This window comes from Echiichthys vipera (genome assembly GCF_963691815.1).
Source record: "Echiichthys vipera genome assembly, chromosome: 21".
Lineage (NCBI taxonomy): Eukaryota > Metazoa > Chordata > Actinopteri > Perciformes > Trachinidae > Echiichthys > Echiichthys vipera.
In genome coordinates, this window is record NC_139846.1 from 7,481,003 (window position 1) to 7,505,712 (window position 24,710).

At 41.9% G+C, this 24,710-nt stretch overlaps 1 protein-coding gene across 1 annotated transcript in view; it reads left to right on the plus strand.

Moving 5' to 3' along the window:
• Positions 1 to 24,243, plus strand: part of tnk2a (tyrosine kinase, non-receptor, 2a) — a gene marked incomplete at its 3' end in the record, with an annotated part of 33,523 nt that extends 9,280 nt beyond the window's left edge. Inside the window, exons 5-20 of the mRNA XM_083936043.1 lie at positions 332 to 538; positions 652 to 801; positions 904 to 999; positions 5,799 to 5,980; positions 6,126 to 6,252; positions 6,429 to 6,575; positions 7,559 to 7,653; positions 8,436 to 8,630; positions 9,509 to 9,600; positions 10,572 to 10,616; positions 10,701 to 10,942; positions 13,842 to 14,045; positions 14,127 to 14,770; positions 16,695 to 16,830; positions 17,434 to 17,529; positions 24,094 to 24,243. Coding sequence (XP_083792169.1) covers positions 332 to 538; positions 652 to 801; positions 904 to 999; positions 5,799 to 5,980; positions 6,126 to 6,252; positions 6,429 to 6,575; positions 7,559 to 7,653; positions 8,436 to 8,630; positions 9,509 to 9,600; positions 10,572 to 10,616; positions 10,701 to 10,942; positions 13,842 to 14,045; positions 14,127 to 14,770; positions 16,695 to 16,830; positions 17,434 to 17,529; positions 24,094 to 24,243 — 2,808 coding nt within the window. The remainder of the gene's footprint in view (positions 1 to 331; positions 539 to 651; positions 802 to 903; positions 1,000 to 5,798; positions 5,981 to 6,125; positions 6,253 to 6,428; positions 6,576 to 7,558; positions 7,654 to 8,435; positions 8,631 to 9,508; positions 9,601 to 10,571; positions 10,617 to 10,700; positions 10,943 to 13,841; positions 14,046 to 14,126; positions 14,771 to 16,694; positions 16,831 to 17,433; positions 17,530 to 24,093) is intronic.
• Between the last annotated feature and the right edge of the window lie 467 nt (positions 24,244 to 24,710).

The window sequence follows — 24,710 nt, forward strand, 5'->3', positions numbered from 1 at the left end:
TGATGCTGGCTGAAAGAAAAAGCTCTGAATTGGCAAAAACATGAACATGAGACATTTTTATTCATCCACGTTAATGTACCTTGAAACATTAAAAGCAACATAATACAGAGCAACATATAGTTAAATTGCAGGGATTTTATTATTTTTGCTTTGCCATTCACAGTCTCAAACTAAAAACTAGACGCTCCCCTGTTAAAGCTTATAAATGAAATCTAATTGAAGGTATACTGGATATATTGTTTAGTTTTTTGTCACGTTTTGTGTTATTCCATGGATCCATAAATAAATCCAAAAAATCTTCAGTCGCTGTTTTCTACTTCTGGGTTCGTAGGTGTTCCCGGTAAAACGTCCCGACGCTGACCCCCAGCAGCCCCTTCCTCTCGGGGCGTCGTCCGGCGCTGTACCAGCCAACTCGGAGCCGGGAGCCTCGCTCACCTGCCTGATCAGAGAGTCGGAGCTGCAGCTGTTTGAGCGGCTGGGAGACGGCACGTTCGGGGTGGTGCGGAGAGGAGAGTGGACCGGACCCAACGGCAGAGTGGTGAGACGCAAACACTGTGCAGAATGCATGAAATGGCTCTCAAATGAAACTTGAAAATATTCAGTCAGTCAGTTGTTCAGCTGACATCGTCTCTCCGTCCCTTTCTTGTCCAGTTGTCAGTGGCAGTGAAATGTCTAAAGGCTGGTGTGTTGGACTCCGATGGCCTCGATGATTTCATCAGAGAGGTGAACGCCATGCATTCACTGAGCCACCAGAACCTCATCCGGCTCTACGGCATTGTCCTCACGCAGCCCATGAAGATGGTAAAACACTCTCATTCTCAATCATGTCCGCGCAAAAGTCAACATCCAAGGTCACAAAGTAGATCTGTGATTATAATGAGCGTATCGTGTGTTTGTGTGCAGGTGGCTGAGCTGGCCCCTCTGGGTTCCTTATTGGATCGTCTGAGGAAGCGTCAGGGTCACATCCTCATCTCCTCTCTGTGTACCTACGCTGTGCAGGTCAGTTAACACAAAAAACTGAAAATAAGAGTAACTGGAAGAGTTAAAACCTCAATTTCATCCAATATTTGGTGCAGAGCTGAGAGATGTGTGGCTGGATTATTCCCAACCAATCATGAAACCTATCGGCTCTCTGCCTGACCACAATTCAGCCTTTAGCAGATATCCGGGCCAAGGCTGTCCATGTGGTAGGCATTGTTTGCGTTCCTGGTGGCAACTTGAGATGCGAGAATGGAGTTGGAGTTAAGAAAAACCAGACCACTTTCACTGCCCAAATCTTGTCCCGTTGCCTACAGATTCTACATTCCTATAGGGCTGGTAAGTCCCGCCCCTGTTTTACGGCTTCCTGCAGACCCCATAGGACCTTAACATTTCTAAAATTAACATGGATGGAGGAAAAAAAACATGAAAGTAGAATACAAAATACAAATTAAAAATCTAAATAATAAATAAAAATTTGATTTGCTCGTAGATACATTCAAGGGTGAGTTAAATTGTACAATTCCAAGTTGCTAAGCAGTTCATTTGCATATTTAGAGCTCATATAAGTAAGTGATTTACAATATAATAATACAAATTAATTTTGAAACGCTTTGAAGATGGGGGAGTCTTCATACATTTAGCTTTGTGTATATAATATTTGGCCATTATTATAATTGTGTTCATTAACAAACTTACAAACTTACACATATTGTACATTTTCTTTTAGCCAAGTTGGGAGTGACTGCAACATAAGATGTGTTCTGAGGTTTCGGTATCTAAGTTGCAGAATGAGTATCCAATGGTTTCAAAGTTAAATCTTACTCGAAGGAATTCACTTCAAGGATAAATATTAATTATTATTTTAAAATGAATTTCTTTAGCTTTGGATAATATTGGATTTTTTAAGAATTCAGAATTTAAGTGTAAGTACTTTTTCAGGATCAATGTCCCGAAAGTCTAATACTACCAATACAAATTGTTTAGGGTGTTTAGTATTCTCCTCATGGGATTATTATTACATTTTTTAATCAAGGAATTGAATTTCTCAGATATATACATTTGGTAGTGTTGGCATTAAATTAGTGTGTAATATCACTTCTTAAGCCAAGAGAAGGAATCGTTTTGGGAATTGCATTAATGAAGCTAAAGAATATGTTTGTGTAAAAATCATTACAAGTTGACAAGTTTCCTTTTGCGTCCATCAGATCTGAGACACACCATATTTTCTTATCCATCTATTCTTTATAAAAGAAGGATTTCTTTTTTTAAAGAATGTTTCTGTTGTCCCACAGTGGTGTGGAGTGTGGAGTAAAATTATGTCTGTATAGTATTCACCAATATGAGGGGACTAGTTGTCAACGGCACAGCTGCGCGTAGCCAATTTACTGTATATGCACATATAATATAAAATGCACACGTCATCATCTTGTAAAGGACGTTGTTGCCTAACGTTACTTTTATTATTGCAGACGCTTGACAGTGTTTATTATGAAAGTAAAAGTAGCCTAACGTTGCACACGACAGACGGGGTGTTCGCAGCACCTCACTAATCCGGTTGACCACCAGCTTTATCTCTGGCCCCCAAGTGTTTGGAAATCTCTGCTACAGAGTGTTTATGATGAACGCCTTCAGATTTCGAGGCAGCTGCCACTTTCCCCTCGACCCATCCCAGTTTGTTGTGGTACACCAAGCCTGGTATTTCTCTTCTGCTATCACAGATCTAAACAACAAACACTCGTAGTGATCCACGCGGCCATAGCTCTTTATCCAGAGAGCGCCGTTCTCCTTCGGTCTCACCTCCTGTATTTCCAGGTCCGGGTGCTGAGACGATGATAATGACCATGGAGAATGATGAGGGGTACTTCATGATGAAGAAGATGAACAAGAGACACACGCTGCTGTGGCTGAATGTGATGGTGTTCCGTCTGCCATCGCTGGAGGTGTTGAGCTGGGTGGGGGGGTTAGTTGTTGGTCTTTGAGGCGTGAGAGCCGACCGCATTCTCCGGTTCTCCTCCTTCTGTCTCAGTTCTTGCTGTATCAGTCTCTGGGTGTCCTCCTTCTGTCTCGGGATCTCCTCCCCGTGTCTCTGGATCTCCTCCTTGTGTCTCCGGTTCTCCTCCTTCTGTCTCAGTTCTTGCTGTATCAGTCTCTGGATGTCCTCCTTCTGTCCCCGGATCTCCTCCTCGTGTGTCTGGTTCTCCTCCTGCTGTCTCAGTTCTTCCTGTATCAGTCTCTGGATGTCCTCCTTCTGTCTCTGGATCTCCTCCTTCTGTCTCTGGATGTCCTCCCCATGTCTCCGGATGTCCTCCCTGCTTCTCTGGATCTCTCCCCCGTGTCTCCGGATCTCCTCCTTCTGTCTCAGTTCTTCCTGTATCAGTCTCTGGATCTCCTCCTCGTGTCTCTAATCCTCCTATCTCTGGATCTCCTCCTTCAGTCTCTGGATCTCCTCCTTCTGTCTCTGGATCTCCTCCCCGTGTCTTTGGATCTCCTCCTTGTGTCTCTGGTTCTCCTCCTTCAGTCTCTGGATGTCCTCCTTCTGTCTCTGGATCTCCTCCCTGTGTCTCTGGATCTCTCCCCTGTGTCTCTGGTTCTCCTCTCTCAGTATCCGGTTCTCCTCCCTCTGTATCCGAATATCCTCTTTCAAGGGTGTCATCTTATACTTCAATGTGGACCACTCAACCTCGACCGGGTTACTGTCCGCCTGGGGGGGCCGGAGTCGGACAGTCCTTATAACAGTTGCCTGTGAAGAGTCCATAGCTAAATGATCATTGATTAAATACAGAAGCAGAAATGTGGTTAATTATTCTCAGTATCTTACAGCTTTTTCAACCCGCTTCACTGGAGGTGCGGTGAGTTTCTCGTCCACCGCCTCACGCCTCGCTGGAGGTGTGTTTATGTTTGCGTCAGCAGCGGTTGGAAAAAGAATGCGACGGTGCACCGTGGAGGCCGCACACTCCCTGACCGGCCTGGAGCAGTCCTCTCCTCCTCCATAAAATGTCTTTGAGGTTATGATGAATGAAGAGTGTGCAGTAGTATGCACAGAGCAGAAGATGAGATGGCCACACCGGCACGCATATTTAAATAGGACCTAAGGGGCGGGGTCTAACCTGCACAGTGCCACCCAAAATGCATCCAAAGGCATTAAGGCATTAACCATACAGTCTATGGCAGGGCTGCCCAATCCTGCTCCTGGAGGGCTACTGTCCTGCATGTTTTAGGTTTCTCCCTGCTCCAACACACCTGATTCTAATGCTCTGCTCGTTATCAAGCAGCTGAAGCTCGTCACAGGTTTGATTATCATTAGACTCAGGTGTGTTGGAGCAGGGAGAAATCAAAACATGCAGGACAGTGGCCCTCCATGGGCACTAATGGTCTAGGGGTATCAACACATGCTGCATCCAACCTGCGTGGTCCCCTCCTCCATCTACTCCCTGAAACGCTTTTTACAAGCCCCAAGCCAACTTCCAGGCTAAAGAACAACTACTCCTACAATGTCTGCAGGCATCAGAGATGGCAGGATCAACCTGCAAACCAGCTTACTCATCATGAGCATAAGGAAGAAAGGCTGGCTGACGGGAGATATTGCCAAACATCTGGAATGGAGTCCCAGCCTCCATGAGGACCGCCCTCTCGCTGAGAGGAACCCATTGGTCGCTAAATCTGACCCCCACTGAGCTTGTGTGTGGCATGCCTTGCACCCTTGAAGGAACAGGGAGGAGCTCATCCAGGCAGTAGAGGGATTTTGGAGCTCCAAACTCACCTGTAAAAAACTACATTAAATGGTGGTGCTACTGGGGTGTAGTGAATTTGCCAATAAAAAGCCTATTGCAGAAAAAGTTGTCTTCTTCTGAGTTTTTAGCACAGGCGTGTCAACAGTCTCTGTACTTAACATATCCAAAGGGATTCACGTGTCCACTCACACGTTTTACATATTCTCAAAACTGGGACATTCTCACCCTGCCTGTCCACTGCAACAGTTGTCTGGTTAGCCTAGTGTGCTCTCTACTTCTCATATTCAAAGTAATTCACAGATCCTGTCCACTCCTGTGTGACACCAGATGGAGATGACAATGACGCGTAAAGGGCTCATCAGCACCAACAAAAGGAAACAGAAACTCTTGGGATGTATAGAGTCCAGTGAAGTACTCTGAAAGAGCCTGGCAGGACTGGTTTTAAATATAAAAATGCTGTAAAATGTAATTTTTTTTCCAAAGTAAAGGTCTGAAGAAGTGTATGATTCAACAATTTTCCCACGGCTTAGTATTAAAAAAGATAAGACATACCTGTATTATTCCCACAAAGGGGAAATTTCCTACTGCAGCAAAGTAGTAGATAGCAACTATAGAAGAAGCATCCACAAAAAAACAATAAATTGCAGAAAATATAGAAAAGAAAATGAATATAAACACAGGGAAATATAAAATAAAAGAATAACAGGAACAATATATAACATATTTTAAATATCTTAAATTTACACCAAGGCACAGAGTAAATATTAGTATTGCACATTGTGATTGAAATTCACCTGAGCTTAGTATTTCACACTGTGAAGTGAACCTAGTTGGTGGACATTATAGTGCATTTATTGTCATTATGTATTAAATCTTGTTTGGGTGTGTGATCTACTGGGAGCAGTAGTGCTGGTTATAGAGTCTGACAGCTGCAGGAAGGAAAGACCTGCGATATCGCTTCTTCACACACTTTGGAGTGACCTACGTAGCAAACATTGAATTGGCACCCAAGTATCGTGATAGTATCAAAGTGGGAGAAAAGTAAAACATCCCATCCCTGGTGTCTTTCTGACTGTGGGTTTGTAGGTGGCGTGCGGTATGGCCTACCTGGAGCAGAGACGTTTCCTCCACAGGGACCTGGCCGCCCGCAACGTTCTGCTCTCCACCAATGAAACAGTGAAGATTGGAGACTTTGGCCTGATGAGAGCGCTGCCAACACACACCGACCAATACATCATGGAGGAGGGCCACAAAATCCCTTTCCCGTGGTGAGAAGAGCGTCCTGGGCGCACTAGATCATGTGTTGTCTTGTAGTTTTGTAGCCAGGCTCCAGTGATGCAAACACTTCTAGTGTTGCTCACCGCAGTTCTTCATTTTCTCTGTATCTCCGTCTTTGTCCTTGTCTCTCTCCAGGTGTGCCCCGGAGTCTCTGAAGTCTCGCTCTTTCTCTCATGCCTCTGACACCTGGATGTTTGGGGTCACTCTGTGGGAGATGTTCACCCACGGACAGGAGCCGTGGCTGGGCCTTAATGGGAGCCAGGTACACACACACACACTTACTTACTTATGTCCACTTTGGGGGCGCTCATTCCAACACCCCCACTTTGAGGACACCACACACATATATACACACACACACAAACACAAAATCTAGGATCATTTTTAAAACTCACCAGGTAATAATGATCCTTGCGTTATTCATGTGTGTGTTTGCAGATCCTTCACAAGGTGGACGTGGAGGCAGAGAGGCTGAGTAAACCAGACGACTGCCCGCAGGATATTTACAACGTCATGCTGCAGTGCTGGAGCCCCAAACCTGAGGACAGACCGACCTTCATCGCCCTCAGAGACTTCCTGCTCGAGGTAGCACAATAGCTTTAGTCCAAACAAGATTCATAAGCCCTTTGTAACAACAGATAATATAAATTATAGCACAAATGTTATTGTGGCGTCAGAGTAAACCTCAACCTATTATTTCAAGTTTAACAAAAACAAACACCTTTGCCATATAATGTGCTCAGTGTGTGTGTGATGTGTTTACATTTGATTAACGTCATTATTATTAATACTACTACTGATTTGTTATCTCATTGTGTTAAAGTAACAAATATCCACAGTATTATTATGACATATTGTAAATCCTAGGGGGAAGGTTTTTACAAATAAGCCCGTGTTTCTTACCTCTCTATGCTATTTAAGTTTGTTTTTTTCTCACTTCCTTTGCGCTAATAAACTAAACTAAACTGATTTTGTTTAGATCATTAGCCTCTCAAAATTGAGGCCATTCTGCAGGAATGGAAGATCCTAAAATTAAGTAAAAGTAACACAAACTGTAAAAGATACTTTGTAAAACTCCTGCATGCAAAATTTTACTTAAAACGGGAGGTGGGCAGTTTATTTTTGTCGATGTGAGGCGAAAAAACATAATTATATTTCATCATATTGTAATTCAAGTGTTCTTGGAGAAAACTAAACTTCTGCACCTCCTCTTGGATGTTTTCAGGCTTTAGAAAATCTAACCAATGACAAAGGAATTTGGCCAATCACAGGTCATTTCAGAGAGAGAGAGAGAGAGTTCCTATTGGTTCAGGACAGAGAGGGGAAAGGGAGAGCTGCAGGAAGAAGTTAATCATAAGAGCTAATAATCATATTTATCACTAAATGTGTTCTTGTAAAAAGAAGCGTGTCACCAAAGTGATGCACCGGGCAAACAAAGGACGATAAACTGCAAAGCAAATTGGAACAAATAAATCCGCATTAGACAGAAAGCCATGAAGTGTTTGTCTCTAATGATCCTGTGATGTCAGTAATACATCATCAGACCCGTGTGTGTTTGTGTTTTGCAGACCATGCCGACAGATATGAAAGCGCTGCAGGACTTTGAGGAGGAAGACAAGCTCCAGATTAAAATGAACGACGTCATCACCATCATAGAGGGAAGGTCAGTAAGTCGGGCTGGAGATACGGTCAGAATCTTCTGTCCTGACATAGGTCTTTTTTCATATCTCGATAACGATATACTGTATATCACGATAAAGCATGTTTTTTGGTAATTCAATAAATACATTTGAAATAACCACATGGTAAAGCCTATTTTTGTAAGCTTCTGAGTAAATTAAACACTTGACATATGAAAGGTTTTGAGTATTTTATTAGGAACTTTAGTGCAAAATGGACAGAACGTAAAGCGTAGTCCAAAAGACGTAAATATAAAAAACAGACATTTCTATATTGTTTTGATGATATATACGTCTTTTTTCTACTTTTGATTTTATCACAATATTGATTCCATTGAAAGACAAAAAATGATCATGTTGAATAATCACCCAGCCCTACAGCACATGGACGGACGTGTGGAACAGTGATGTCTGTCTAAGAAATATATTGGTTACTGTGTTTGTACTTGATTTTGAATGAAGCTCAGTCCCACAAGACAACAAATACATCTTTTGTTGTATTCCTTGCAGTGTTGAAAATTACTGTAATTACTGGTTCGTTACTGGCTCGTAATAGAACTTGTGTCTTCTGTGTGTTTGTGTGTGTGTGTGTGTGTGTGTGTGTGTGTCTTGCAGCTAAACAAACATTGATTGATTTGCTGTCATTCATACAAATTGTTACAAAGTCCCATTATTGTTAATGACGATAGACGATTACAGAAATCAGGAGAGCAGGCAACTTGTCACATGGCAAACATTATTATCTAATGTTCACGTGTGTTTGCAGGGCAGAGCACTACTGGTGGCGAGGTCAGAACAGGGGAACGCTGCGTGTCGGTCAGTTTCCTCGTCACGTGGTGACTTCAGTCGCCGGTCTGTCTGCCCATGACATCAGCCGACCGCTCAAACACTCCTTCATCCACACTGGGCACGGGGATACGGACCCTCACAGGAGCTGGGGACACGCAGATCGCATAGACAGGTTAAAATGACTCACTAATTGAAGTTGTATGAATTAAGTATTTTATTTGAAACACTAGTAGGCAGCTGTAAACATGTCTTTATAATAGCAAATACAAAATTCAGACTTCCCTCCCTCTATAATTTCACGGTTGTGATTGGCCCGTCTGGTTCAGAGGCTGGAACGTTTGTTGGATTGCATTACATTATACTGGTGTACCTAATAAAGTGTGTATAGTCATATACTTGAGTTTGTTGCTAAAGTTTTTAGTTTAATATTCTTCACTTTATCAAGATAAATCTGAGGGTATTAAAATATGATTAAAATAAATAAAAATCAATATGTTTTCTTATTCTGACTTTTCTTTATTATTTTGCCTTTTTTTTGTAAAACATTGTATTCTTTCCCCTCAGAAGCTTAGAGTTTCAGCCCACTATCTCAATATCTATTTTGCAAGGGCCGCTAAAGACGAGTGTGATTGGTTTAAGATATATACACTGTATTAATGCAGTCCAGTTCAACACCACTGCAAATTACTATCTCTGATAAACATGTAGTGAATGAATACCTCTGTAGTGTCAATCAAAAGTGATGAAGTTTAAACTTTCACTGCTATCAAGCTTGAACCCTGTGCTTTCTGTAGCCCTGCGTGTACTGTAATCTTCCACTGGAGTGCAGCAGTGCAACACTTCACCAACAGATGATGCACTTGTTAAGTTTTTATTATGTTGCCAGTGATTACAGCAGCAATGTGTGTCCACATGTTATTTATTGGCCGTATAAAGGTAAAGTTGTTAGCCTTTATACAAAGATGATCTTCATAGAAACTGATTCTGAATTTAGTCACGGCTACAACTTTATTCCATTAAAATCTGATTTAAGTGTCTGCTTCCTTTCAGTCTGTATTTGGGGAACCCCATGGACCCTCCTGACGTCCTTGGGATGGACTCGGGCGCCACACGGCCAACTAAACTCCCCAACCGCTCCAAAAGTAAATTCATCCAAAACTTGAAACATATTCAACAAGTACTGTACTTAAGTTATTCACTTTACTTGAGTATTTCCATTTAATGTAAAATAATACCTATTGTACCTTTGACTCCACTCCTATTGTCTGACAGCTTTAGTTACTTTCCAGATTACAGTTTATCCCCTTCCTGTCCAATAAAAATCCTGTATCTCAAGAATTAGATTTTTTTTTTGAAGGATGAAGCGTTCCTCTATGTGTAAAGAAACGTCCCTCATTCTTTTGAATATTTTTTCATAGACATATTTTGCAAATGCATCAAATTGCATAGAGAATTTGCAAAAAGGGACCTCACGGTTTTTTACATTTGTGTTCACATTTTAAATTATTAGTGAATCTTGGAAAACAGGTTTCTTTCAGTCTTTGAGAATAAGTGGTTTTGGCAGAACCATGCCTGTTAACATTCTCTCATTCTTAAACTTAAAATAAATATTTAAAAACCTCTTGAGTGAGCAGAAAGAATGCACAAAAAAATGACTTTTTAGAGATAGCGCCTCCACCAATATATGATGATCTAAAATATGAGGCATTGCTGTACATTAAACTACTCAACAGTTTATAAAGGAGTTAAATGAGCACACGTTTAAACATCTACACTGGTAAAATGCAACATACACATGAATGCAGCATGAATATTAATCTAGAAACATCATATATAATAGGAAAACACTGACAGGGAACAGTTTACTGCAGTAAGTACTGTTACTTAACGTGCAATTTGCTGATAATACTTAAATAAGCCGTGAATGGAGCACTTTTACTTCACAGTGTGGTTTAGTACTTTTAAGTAAAGGATCTGAATATGTTTGTACATGTGAATCTCTTTAATAGCTCATAGTGATGGTCATCATGTAGAAAACTGAGCTCATCCTTGTGTCAGAGTCATTTGAGGTTAGAGTGAAGGTAAACTAAAAGCCTAAAACTCTCTTCATCAGAGCAACCTCCTCCTCGTCCGCCCCAACCCGCCGTTCTGCTGAAGAGTAAGTGTTTCTCTTCTTCCTCTCTTCCGTGCTGTCTCTACTCGACCGTCTCCTAACTCTTTTTGTGTGTGTGTTTGTGTCCAGAGCCGTTCTACGACTCTGTGATTGATGATTATGACGAGGATGACAGCGCCGACACCAACGCTTCATCAGGGCTGAAGAGGCTGGGAGTGTCCCTGGGGCTGAAGCTCCGGCCGTGGGAGGGCTCCGGCGTGCGCTCGGCCAAAAGCGAGGTGTCGCTCATCGACTTCACTGACGACAGCTTCAGCTCCACCACGCCCTCGCCGCTCACTGAGACGTGGCCGCGAGACGAGGACACACTGAAGGTGCTGTCAGAGAGTGACTGGATGGGAAAACACTTTGCCGTCACTTTTAAAGGAATAGTCAGTCTGCTGTAGATGCGACGCAGTGGTTCTGTGATGGTTTTGAGGATTGAGGTGGATGTTACTCAAAGTACCACACCAGACTGTTATGTTGGAGGGGATGATGGATGCTTAGAGCTTGTCTGACTGATTGGTGCTTAAAAGTATCTTCTAACTTGCTGATTAATTATCTTTTCGCGCTAGAACTGGCTCCTAAATCTGTGAAAAGTTAGAAGTAGTCAAGAGGATTCATAAGTCACTAAGACCAAATCCTGAAATGATCTAGCAGAAAGCAACATTTATTTCCAGGGGCCGGTTTTGCAAAAATATTGTAGACTTGTCTTTAGCATTCGTCCAGTCTTACAGTCTTTTTGCTGCTAGATTAGTTTTGACATTTTAGACTATTTTAAGCCACCCTGCCCCTAAGACAAAGTCAAAGTCTATCTTTGTGAAACCGGCCCCAGGCATATCTCTTATCACGCTGTTTTTTGGCGTTTGTGGTTCTCCAGACTCAGAATTTTCCTTTAATAATGTTCGTCCTTTCATGCACAAGTTGGGCAAGACGTAAAAGCTGACAGTCATGGTTACTATAGTCTGATTATTACGAGGCTTCTCACATGACCCTCTTTGTTTCATGTACAATCAGTCAGACTTTGTCTATGTAGGACATGTAGGGCACTACACCTACATTGTTTGGATATTACAACATACCCGATTGGTCGCAACAGCTCAGTGAAGATGTTTTAAGAGGACTATCTTTCGGAGTCCTCCTCGACGAAGATTAAATGTTTTGTGAGTACAGGATATATCAGATATAGACCCTTCATATCACGCATGTAGTTAACTTCTGGTTAATCGGATCAGATGTGAAAACCCTACTTCACAAGAGCTGGCTCAAAGTTCAGTTCACACCTATTAAATGAACTAGTTCACATTCACTCATGAGCTGCTCCAAGCTATTCTTCTTCAGTGGAACCTCCCCCCAGCCCCACAATCATAGCTACTACCCAGTTTCCAAACGAAATTAATTTGATTTGTTCATAAAACTAATTAAATTATTCATATTAATTGGTTTTAGCAGCTGCGTTGTCTGTAATACCAGTTGTTCTAGCCATGCTGGTTAAAATAAAACGTATAAGCAATAAAAAGGGAAAAAAGAAATAAACAACTCAAATGATATTGTTCAAAAGGGGTAAGAAGAACTTTTCTGGTCCTTCTCCCTTTTATTTCTAAGCATTTTATAGAAAATTAACCTTCAATGTACAGCCCTCAGCGCTATGCTATTTAACTTTGTGGGCTTGAACAAATCAACCCTTTTGAGCAAAACAAGAGCAAAATAATTTGGAACAGTTAACTGGTCACACTGTTGTAGGCATGTAGGCGTCCTCGTAAATGCCTTATACATGACTTTAATCATTTTCAAATACATACTCACGCATTTATTATCCATTGCAAACATTTACTTACGTTTCTACAAGCGACTACGGACGCATTCGAAACTCCAGCATGCTGGGTGCTGTGAAAACATAGCACGTCACGTTCACGATCAGTAGTTGCCATCAGATATGGTCACCCAAAACACAAGATAAGATCAGATAATAATAATTAATGTTCAGTGTTTCCGCAGCAAAGAGGATCGATAAGCGTGTTTCACTAAGGGTGTTGTTGTATCTTTTAGTGTGTTCAATGAACAGCAGCTTGTTTTCCGAGGCGTTTCCCTGAAATGATTTACGCTGCTGTGGCTGGAAAAAATGCTTTTCACCATCAGATAACGCAGGATACTGGAGGTGTTTTCAGTTTGTTTATCCATTTATTTAGCTGAGGATGATAGGAAGGATGATTTGCATAGAACAGCATGTACTGTTTATTCCTTCACGCACACCACCTCAAATAAGCAGCAATCACAGGACAGCGAGCAGATTTACATTTCCATGCATGGTTTTACACATCTGTTGATTTCAGATACCTTGATGTTTAGGTTCTCCCATCACACGCCAACACACACAGAAAGCAAGTGTGCTCCTAAAAATCCTGCCCAAGACCAAAGACTACCTCACTCTGCCTAACTACAGTTACCAAGTTCCCAAGATTAGATGTTGTGCCAAGAAATATCTTGAATTAACATTTGTCCTTGGTTGAGCCCAAGGTAGGCACAGTGTGATAGATTTGTTTTTTATTGAAAGATCATATGCACATTCATGCTTTAGTGATTTACACATTGCTTTGGAATTTTTCCTCTTATCTTCTGGCTCTATCATCATCATCTGTGTCCCCAGGGTAATATGTTCCCCAGCACAAAATCATCTTAATACGACACATTGAGGAGACCTATCAAAGGGTTTTATGATCTCATCAATACTGTTAACTAGGTCAGCTGTTCAGCGTTTGTATCCTCGGATCGGTTACGTTGAAATCAGCCACCCACAGCTTATAGCCTACTGATGTTATTCTCCTTGAAACCTACTCCCTCAAATTTATGGACAATTTTCTTGACTTTAGACAATAATATCTCTACAGTGGCTGAAACGATTTTTACCATTCAAACTGCACTTAAAAACGTCCATCCATTGGACATATCTCTATCCAATCACAGTGAGGACCCAAACAAATAAGGATGACCCCAATCTTGGTTAAGCTAGTGGAGTTGCAATATGAACACGCTAACGTTACTCGTACTCCAACTTGTTACTTTGTGACGCTATCTTGGATGAGAAGTGAAACGTCTTCCTAGACAAGTAACCAAGTCCAGTTGCTTTGACTGAAACTACTTTGGGGGTAACGATGACCTGGACAAATGAGAACATTCACAGGCTACGTATCACACTGTCTCCGCTTTTCCAATGTCAATCGTTCTCGTCCTCAGGACACTCCGTCCATCCTGGACTGGCCTCTCCCTCAGCCAGCTTACGACGCCGTTGCTACAGAGCTGGAGGACCAATCAGAAGACCAGGAGGTGCGCTCTATCAACAAGGGGTTTACGGAGGAGACCACGACCACGCCCAGTGCTACTGTGGCGGGCAGGAGCGAGTCGCAGTCAGCCGACCTGTTCCAAGAACTACAGAGAGAGGTAGAGAAGGGTACTCTCCGTCTGTGCGGATGAACATAAACAGACACATGCTAATAATTCTGTCCATCTTCTTCCCTTTAGGTGATGGTGAAGCTGCAGGTTCCCATGGTGACAGGCCGCTCCCTCCCCTCCTCCCCCCTCCCTTTGCCCCTGGCTCCGTTGGGCCCCCACCGACAGATCTACCTGCCCCCTCCGTCCCCCACCTCCTCGTTTCCCTGCTGCTTCGAGGAACGTCCGGTGCTGCCTCCTCGCAGCCCCGTGCCCCCGCTGCGTCCCTCCAAGCGCAACCTCTCCGCCCGCACCACCCACCCGCAGGCGCGCTCCAGCTCCATCTCTCTGGGCGACCAGGAAGACATACCTCCTCAGATCCCACCTAGAGACCATGCCTTCTCTCAGCCAGGCTCCCGCTCCTCCTCTCCCCTCCCACTGGTACCACCGCTGTCTTCCTACCCTGTGGCCCTGCCTCCTCCCCCACTCTCCATCTCCCCACGTCGAGCATCCGGACTCCTGGGTCCCCTTCTGTCCTCCGGCCCGTCCTCCTCTTCCCCAGCCCAGGCCGCATCACATTCCTCGCGGCTCACAACTCGTGGTTCCTCTTCCCACTCATCCGGCTCCTTACTGGATCCTCTTGCATTTCGCGAGGGGCGTGGCCTGTCCTCACTGATTGACAGCTCCCAGAACTCTGCTCCCGCCCCGCTGCCAGAGCGTCCAGCTTTTCTGGAGAGGTGTGTTGCTGATCTCAAACAATGTCAACTAGCTTCTTGTCCTGAAACTAGCTCCCAGGGGGCTACTTTTTTGTTTTTGTTTTTTAGATTATTTTTTGGGCAGTTTCTCAAGCCTTATTATTACAGAGGACAGATATGAAATGGGGTAAGAGAGAGGAGGGGAGACATGCAGCAAATGGCCGCAGGTCGGAGTTGAATCCGTGGCCGCTGCCTCAGGACCTTCAGCCTCTTTACATGGGGCGACTGCTCTAACCACTCGCCACCCACAGGGGGCTACTTTTTACAAAAAATTCAAGTTTATATGGAAAGCTTTAAGAAGATTGTAATGTTTGCACCTTTATACTGGACTTTCCCTTAGGTTTCTTTCATAGACTATATACATATAAAGATGGACGTCTCCACCTCCTCCCACTGTCCATAAGTGAAGCAAAAAATATCTGGGATATGGGCGCTAGCATCTTTTGGAGCCAGAGCCAGTGCAGTAGTGATTAGGCATTATCGGAAGTCCCGTCCATAGTTCAATTCAATTCAATTCAAAAAACTTTATTTGTCCCCGGGGGGCATTCCAGGGCACACAGAGCAGCAAATATCGACAGTGCAACTATACAAAACTTTCTAACCTAACAACAAGAATAAAGTGTAAGAGAAGAATAAGTGTCAGGATGTTAGTGTGTTAGTACAGGTAGAATAAGTGTCAGGATGTTAGTGTGTTAGTACAGGTAGAATAAGTGTCAGGATGTTAGTGTGTTAGTACAGGTAGAATAAGTGTCAGGATGTTAGTGTGTTAGTACAGGTTAGAATAAGTGTCAGGATGTTAGTGTGTTAGTACAGGTAGAATAAGTGTCAGGATGTTAGTGTGTTAGTACAGGTAGAATAAGTGTCAGGATGTTAGTGTGTTAGTACAGGTTAGATACAGAGAACATCGTCGGCGTGAGATTGTAGAAAGACATGCGTGTATCAGATGTAAGCAGACATGTGAATGGGTGTATATGATGTAAACAATGTAAACATGCAGTAGACAAAACATGCAGTAGACAAACCCGCCTTACCAATCATGAGTCTGCCACAGCTGTCAATCAGGATGTTTCATCCCCTTTTTATAGCATCAAATAACTGATTAAAACCAAACTTATCAGATAAATTAACACTTGAACAAAAAAATATTTTTTGATTCTTTTTTAGTTTGGCCCATGTCCCATAAATAAAGTCTGACTTCTGTCTGATAAAGACTTTTTTTTTTAACCTTTATTTAAGTCCTATTGAGATTTGAAATCTCTATTTTGACGGAGACCCAGCCAAGACAGACAGCAGCACATGTACAAACACACAGTTACAGACAAACACAAAAATGAGACCATCCATAGGAAGCAAAAATCAAGCAACTCACAAAAGAGAAACAATATCTGTATGGGTATTTGGGACAGAAAATGATTAGAAGCCTTGAGCTAAAGTGAGTCTTGAAATATTTCACATTAAAACTCCTCCACTATCATCATTCAGTCCAAATCCAGAAGACACATTGTTTTGTAGTTTAGTTTCCTGTGTGCTTTTTCCATCTTCCCTCTAATTGTTCCTAAAATACAAGAAACACCAAAAGATCTTCGCACACGTCACACCCAGAGGGAGAACAGCCGTCACTCAAAACACGCCGGATTTGTCTGCTTGTGAAGTGTTGTTCACTCAAGCAAAAAAAAAAAAAAAAACATTTCTTTTTACACAGGTTTGATCCTGTTCGAGCGACGTCACCTCTTCAAGTTATTTTCAGTGTAATTTATTTAGTTTATTTGTATTCCTGCAGTTATTTATCTTCCTGTGATCTTATTAAAATATATATTTCACCTCAGCTTTTTACATAATAAGAGATGAATGAAATAACCACAAACATTTACTTGATTGCGAAAACTGTCAACATGTTTTGTATCAGATACGGCGCAGCTAACATGGCGGCGGTCAAACCCATGATTCAGCATCCCAGCGGAGCCAAACCAAACTCCTCCTACAACAACAATAACGGACGAGCTGCACCTCCCAGCACGGAACAGGAACAAAGCGTCGCACAGGTAAGTGAGAGAAAGATTAACTTCACAACACATGTTTTTTTTCCTTTTCCTTATCATTTATTATTTTAATATCATTGCCACACACACATACACCAATCAGTCAAATGACTTGTCACTTTTTAAAGTATCTATATAAAATAAAACCCACAACCCTGTACTATTCATTGATTTTAAGCTGACAAAGCAGCAGATTCTCATCTGTTCCTTCACTGGCTGGAGAGAGGATTGTTTAGATGTTGATTCAGGATGAACACAAAGAAAGAAGTAGTTTCATTACAGTTTGTGGGAGTGTGTATTGACTGTGTAAAGTGCTTTCCGGGGATTAGGAAATCTGTTGCACTTGATGAGGAATTACAAATTTGATTGATTGTACAAGTGACTGAGCAAGGTTTAAATTAAAACTGTAAATCTACTTGTTTTGTCATTAATGGTTGTGTTATATATACGATGTGTTTTACTTTTTTCAAGGCTTTGTAATTGTTTACAAATTTGGATTTATAGAAGTGTTTTTCCTTTCCTAAAAAACAAACAATCCATAATTCCAGCCATGTTTCTATTAACTCTAATCTTGCAGTAATTATACGCTCGTGGCATTATTGACAGGTCCAAGGAGCCGTGCATGGCGTCACCGTGGAGGAGTGTCAGGCCGCTCTGCAGAGTCATAACTGGAACATCCCTCAGGCTGTAAATCATTTGAAGGTACACTTATGCGTCTTTGGTGCAGCAATAGAACAAAAACAGAGATTCAAACAGAGTCTGGATTATTTAAAGGTTTCTATTTGATCCTTTACAGGGCTGCTCAGCAGGGCTGCAACTAATGATATTTTTTACTGTCAATTATTTATGTATAAAATGTCAGAAAATGGTGAAAAACATAAGCGTTTCCCACAAATGCACTCTTCCGGCTTTCTTACAGTGCAAACGCTTTTTTTCCCTGCTCTAGCCTCTGCTTGCAATTCTGTGCTGATATTCATGCTTTATTCTAAGATAAATTATGAGCAGCTGCTCCTGGATACCTTTAAATCACTGGGACAATACACTTTTTGTCGATAACAGACTACTGCCATAATTAAATATTTTTGCGACCTGAGTACTACCCATAGCAAAAGCCTGCGGTGAGACCGAGCCAAAGCTAATTAGCAGCAAGATGCCTCCATTTCTTGAAGACGACTACCACAAACATCTCCAGAAGACTGCAGTACTGGAAACCAAAATACACGGGTTAGAAGTGAATGTGGAAGTGAATGGACAATGTGGGAATGATACAACTTAACCATGGCCCCAAAACAGTGGACAAGAAAATGCTAACACACGGCTAGTTAGCACTACGAAGAAACTCTCTTGGTGCTAAGCCTAAGAGTAAAGCATCTCCCTGAGGAATGCTTGGGAGACTAAAACAGGCAGAGCCCAGCGCATTGGGATTTGTGATGTGATCGTCTGGCCTGCTCTACCATCCCAGCATAGGGCCTCATCAACCCCTGCTCCTAGCAGGACAAAGCCCCGGACAGCTGCCAAAGGGAGGAATAACAAAAAACCTCCCCAACAACAATGTGTACAACTAGAGAAAAGGTTTGCTCCACTGCTGCAGGATCCTGGATCCCCATCTGAAGACCTGGATCATTTTTCACCTTCTCACAACAAGGTATGAGCAAAGAGAAACTCAGTAAGGTCACAGAGAAAGCTAATGCCTGGGCCTGAAACTCTGATTGAGGGTGACTCTATGAGAAACTTTGGCCGTAAGAACACCAAAGTTCTTTGTTTTCCCAAGAACATGGTATCTGACATGAATGAAAAAATCATGGCTATCATGAAGGAGCACCAAACGGTGAAACGCATTATATTGCACATAGGGTCAAATGATGTTGTGAAACAGCAGTCTGAAGTACTGAAGCAAGACTTAATTGATCTGCTAAACCCAGTCAGCTGTCTGAACATTGAAGTGTCCATCAGTGGGCCTCTGCTGCGTGTTGGAAAAGGAGTTGAGAAATTCTCAAGACTTCTTAAAACATGGCTTTCAGCTGCATGTGCCATCCACTCAGTTATTTTATTGAAAATTCGTACCTTAATGACAGACCTGCCTACGCCCCCACCCCAAACACAATCCAGCTCCACCTGCTCTACACCCACCCTGTCCCCCTCCTCCCCTCTCTTGGAGTTCACTGATCACATGAAACAGCTGGTCACTGCTGGGACCAAATTCACACCACGCCCAATTCCTAGATTCTATCCCTCAAATTACTCACTCCATCCTCCCCCACTGATCCCTCTTCCATCACTCGCTCTAGATCCAGTTCTGGCCAAATCACCAAAGACACATCATGCACCACCTCCACCTCGACGACAGAATCATCCTCTGTCTCAACAGCCTGATAACAGTACAGCTAGACTTGTGTAAAAAAAACAGCAAGCTCTAACTGATATGTGCTCGGCTCAGACTACAGGACGGATGTGCTCATGGCTTTTTCAAGTAGAATTCAGGGCCCAAGTCAATAGCTTTCACAGTTCAAGTCTTGATAAGTAATCGAAAAAGGCTAAGCAAAAAAATAAATAAAACTCATTCTGCAAATTTATCAAATCTAGCATCATTCCCTCTTCATTCACAGCCAATCCTAAAACATGGGGCAGATAATAATGATGCTAACACACTAAATCTAGCCTTATTAAATATCTTGGCAGGAAAAACATTTTTAATCAATGATTTTATTATCGAGCATGATCTTGATTGTTTATTTTTAACTGGAACCTGGTTAAATCAGGATAACAGTGGTGCTGTTCTTATTGAATCAGCTCCTCCCAACTTCAGTTTTAAGTGAAGCCAGAGTTCATAAGAAAGGAGGAGGAGTGGCTGTCCTGTTTAATGATTCCCTCCAATGCAAGTAGATATCTTATGGAAACTTTGCCTCCTTTGAATATGTAGTTCTTAAGTTGAATTCTTCCTCCCGAGTTATGTTTTCAAATTTCTACAGGCCTCCCAAATACTGTGCCACCTTTTTTGAAGAATTTTCTGAACTGCTTTCTATGATCTGTACTGACTTTGACTGTGTAGTTATTGTTGTTGATTTTAACATTCATGTTGACAAACTTTATGACAAAGGAACCAAAGAACTTTATTGTGTCATTGATAACCGTGGATTTATTCAGCATGTAACCAAGCCCACACACAACCAAGGTCACACTCTGGACTTAGTAATGTTTAAGGGTGTGAGCATTTCTAAGGTTGCTGTTATTGATGTTGCTCTTTCTGATCATTCCTGTGTGAGTGCTCTCTCTGTGCAGACTGATGTTCAAAGAAAAGTCATCACAAAACGTAATATCACAGAAAACACCTGTGGAACATTTATTCAGGATTCTCCTCCACACCAACCCTCCCCTGGGCCCCAGTAAATTATATCTTGTTGATAATTACAATGTGAAAATTACAGATATTATTGATGCCACTGCACCCACTAAGCTGAAAGTGCAAGACAATCCTTCTTCACAGACATCATTGCCAAAAACAATAATAATGCACGTGCCTTGTTTTGTACTGTCAACAGGCTAACAAACCCTCCTGTGTCAGTAGCCCCTGAACTGCTTTCCACCAGGGCCTGCAATGAATTGGCCTCCTTGTCTTAATGACAAAAAAATTAGGCAAACAGTCAGTGCCTCCACATCAGGTGCAGGACATGTGCTGTCCATGTGTCCACCTAACGCAAACTGAAATACCATGGCACAGTTTCATTTGATTAACCATAGGACCTTGGAGGACATTATAAAACATCTGAAATCCTCCTCCTGCCCCCTCGATATTCTCCCAACAGGCCTTTTCAAAGATGGATCAAACTGCATGGCCTCAGATCTTCTACAGATTGTAAACACGTCCCTTCTCTCAGGTGTATTCCCACAGGCCCTGAAAACTGCTGTCATCAAGTCTTTCTTAAAAAAAGAACAATTTAGACACTTCACTAATGGACAATTATAGACCAATATCAAACCTCCCATTCCTCAGCAAAATCATTTTAAAAGTCCTTTTTAAGCAGCTGAACAACTTCTCTTTAATGAACAGCTGTTTTGATGTCTTCCAGTCAGGTTTTAGACCACACAACACAACCGAGACGGCTCTTGTTAAGGTATTCAATGAAATCTATTTAAACACGGACCATGGCAAAATTCCAGTATTACTGGATCTCAGTGCTGCATTTGACACAGTCGATCACAATATATTACTAAACCGTCTGGAGAACTGGGTGGGACTTTCTGGCACAGCATTAAAATGGTTTGAATCCTACTTGAAGGACAGGGACAACTGTGTCTATAGGAAATGACACATCTGAGCGGGCAAAAATTACATGTGGAGTTCCCCAAGGCTCCATTCTGGGGCCTCTTCTGTTTAATATCTACATGCTGCCACTGGCTCAGATCATGAAAATCAACAACATATGTTACCACAGCTATGCAGATGACACACAAATCTACATAACTATATCACCAGGCGTGGTGGGACATGATTCAAAAAAATGTATCTAATTAATTAGAGGCTTTGTAATTAATTAATTGTGATTAATCGCATATCAATATTTAACACAAGTAGCAACATTTTTCAATTTAAATGGATTTTGATATATGACTTAATATATTGTAAAAAATAAAGCAGTGCTTAGTACGGTATATTCAAGAAAAGTGGAAACCTAACATTGTAAAAATATTTAGAATAATATCGTTGGCATAAATTAAATAGTTTTAAGTTTAAGAGTGCTTGTTCTCCATGTTTTCAAAAACACAGAAACAAAAACTATCCATCATCTAATGACAGTCCCTCCTAGAAGCGTTGTCTGTGCTATCGTTAGCTGCAGCATGTTCAGCGTTGTCTGTGCTAACGTTTGCTGCAGCATGATCAGCGTTGTCTGTGCTAACGTTAGCTGCAGCATGATCAGCGTTGTCTGTGCTAACATTAGCTGCAGCATGTTCAGCCTTGTCTGTGCTAACATTAGCTGCAGCATGTTCAGCGTTGTCTGTGCTAACGTTAGCTGCAGCATGTTCAGCGTTGGCTGTGCTAATGGTAGCGGCAGCATGTTCAGCGTTGTCTGTGCTAACGTTAGCTGCAGCATGTTCAGCGTTGTCTGTGCTAATGGTAGCTGCAGCATGTTCAGCGTTGTCTGTGCTAACGTTAGCTGCAACATGTTCAGCATTGGGCTGGAGTGGAAGAGCTCCGGTGGGAGGTGAATTTTTACACAGCCGTGCTCTTGTCCATGTTTCCACTTGGTCGATTCTTAGAACTCAAATGTCGCCCACTGAACGCAGCAACAACTCATCATTTGCTTCTCACTGGTTTCATTTCTCTCCTGTGTTTCAGTATTATGGGCCGGACGGGAGTGCAAAATATTCAAATTCATGCCCGATTCAAAATACATCTGTTGGTTTACATAGCACTGAATGGTTTAGGGCCTGAATACATTTTGGATCTTCTGCTCAGCTATGAACCATTCAGACCTCTCAGATTGTCTAGGACAGGTCTGCTCTGTGTTCCCAGAGTCAGAACTAAACATGAAGAGGCAGCGTTCAGTTTTTATGCTCCACAAATCTGTAACAAACTTCCAGAAAACTGCAGGTCTGCTGCAACTCTCAGTTGCTTTTCAGTAAACTGCACTGTAACTTCTGTAACTGTAACCATCTTTTATATGTTTTAAAAATAACCTTTTATGCGTTTTAAATATTTTATATGTTTCAAATGACATGGGTTATTTCTCCCAATGCTTTTAATGTTTTATGTGAAGCACTTTGAATTGCCTTGTTGTTGAATTGTGCTATACAAATAAACTTGCCTTGCCTTTCATTGTTTTGTCCACAGTTTAAAGACATTCACTTTACTGACATAAAGCAAAGAAGAAAATAAATCACAAGATGATCAAATTTTTTTTCTCAAGAAAATGATTCAAAGTGATTAATTGATTATCAAAACATTTGGCAATTAATTTAATAGTTACTCATTACCATGCCCACCACACTGACTTCCTGGTTGCTCCAATAAGGAAGTGCCAAAAACTGCAGTTCTCTGAGTGTCCACTAGGAGGTTTCATAATAGAGCAGTTTCTCATTGACCCCCATGTTAAACAGGCCGGTTTCACAGCATAATTAAACCTGTTTAAGGCCTGGTAAAAAAAAAACATTCTGGTCTGGATGTTAAGGTCATATCTCCATGACACTGAGGGTGAATGTTTTTGTACCAGGCTAGTTTTTATTTTATTGAAGGTTAAATTGTATGAATAATTAGGGGCGTGGCCTCTTGAGTGACAGCTAGCCAACAGCCCTCAATTCTCCTCAGAGGTAAACGTCAGTCAGATGGACGTCTCCTTCCTCCCAACATCACAAATGCCCTTTTTTGGTAAGAGATAAAGAGGCGGAGTCAAAGTCTGACAAGATGGCGTCTCCCGTTGACCAGTAAGATTAAATCAAGTCGAGAGAATTGACCCCGACGGGTATGCTACGTCCAGTCTATGGTAAATATTAGTTAATAGTAGACAACTTATACATTCATCTTTGCTGCTCTACTGTACAAACCTGCAGAAACATGTAAGATGAGGGTTTCAGGTGCATATAGTGAGTTATCTTGATCCAACACACATGAAGCCAATTCCCAGCAGGCTGCAGCAGTGGGTGGTGTGTGCATGACGTCAGAGCACGTCAGGATCAAGGCGAACGCAAATCTAACCGGCATGCATTGTGCGGCGAGCGATTCTGTGCAGGCCTGGCTGATCTCGAACGAGCCCTTTTCCCCTGAATACCACACCAGAGAAGAAGATAAAGACCAATTTTTATTACAGTTCAACCACACGTATCTGTCTGTAACATCTGATGTGTCCTCGAGTAGATGTTGTTTCCAACACTCTAAAACGTTAAAATCAAATAACCTTTGCGACAAAGTTAATAAAAAATATATATAAAATAAGCTGAATTTTTCACTTAATTCCTGGTAAAAAATATGATAAAATAAAATAAAATAAATGATAAAACAGAACCTTGGATGTAGATGGTCAGTGTTGTTGCCTGCAGACTGAATGAGCATGAGGATGAAGGGAACATCTGCAAAATGACTTCTGTGCCTATTTTAACTACTGCCAGGCTCCATTTGGGCTACTCAGATTTTTAAAATGCAAGTAAATATTAAGTAAAAAAAACGCACAGGACATTAAAAAACATATCACACAGTAGTGCAAATGAGCAAAATCCAGTCCACATTAAACAACTCCCTGCCTTAAATGGCTCCTCTCTCCATCTGTGTTGTAGGTGGAGCAGTTGTTTCGTCTGGGCCTGCGGTCGAGAGCCGAGTGCGAGGAGCTTCTGCAGCGCTGCCAGTTGAACCTGGAACAGGCCAGCACGCTCATGCTGGACACATATGGACCACATCGAAACAGGGAAGGAAAACCAAACTGGTAAAACTAAAGCAGCTGTCCACTTTGTAAAACTTCTATGGAAGTTTTTAGTCATAAGTCTGGAAAATGAAAACATTGCCAGCCTGTACTGTACAGTAAATTATTACATTACATAATTACAAAACCCTCCTGAGTTTCTCTGACAGCCAAAACCACATATGGGAAGACGATGCCGCTCCTGTTCTTCTTCCCCCGTCTGTCTGGTGCTCTTGTCACTGTTAAGATGCCCAGTCTGAGCTTCTCAGAAAAGTTTTTGAACTTTAATTCAACTTGGTTTACTTAAATGTCTTTGTCAGTTTAGTGGTTGTCACATTTTTAAGTCTGATTGTTCGAACAAGTTTCATTTTGTCAAAACAAGTACAGTGTTCCTGGGTCAATTTTACGATTATTCTCTTTATATGTGCTTTTTCTGTAGACATGGCATCTCTAATCACTGTCAGCCATTATTCACTATATCAGCCGCCATGTGTA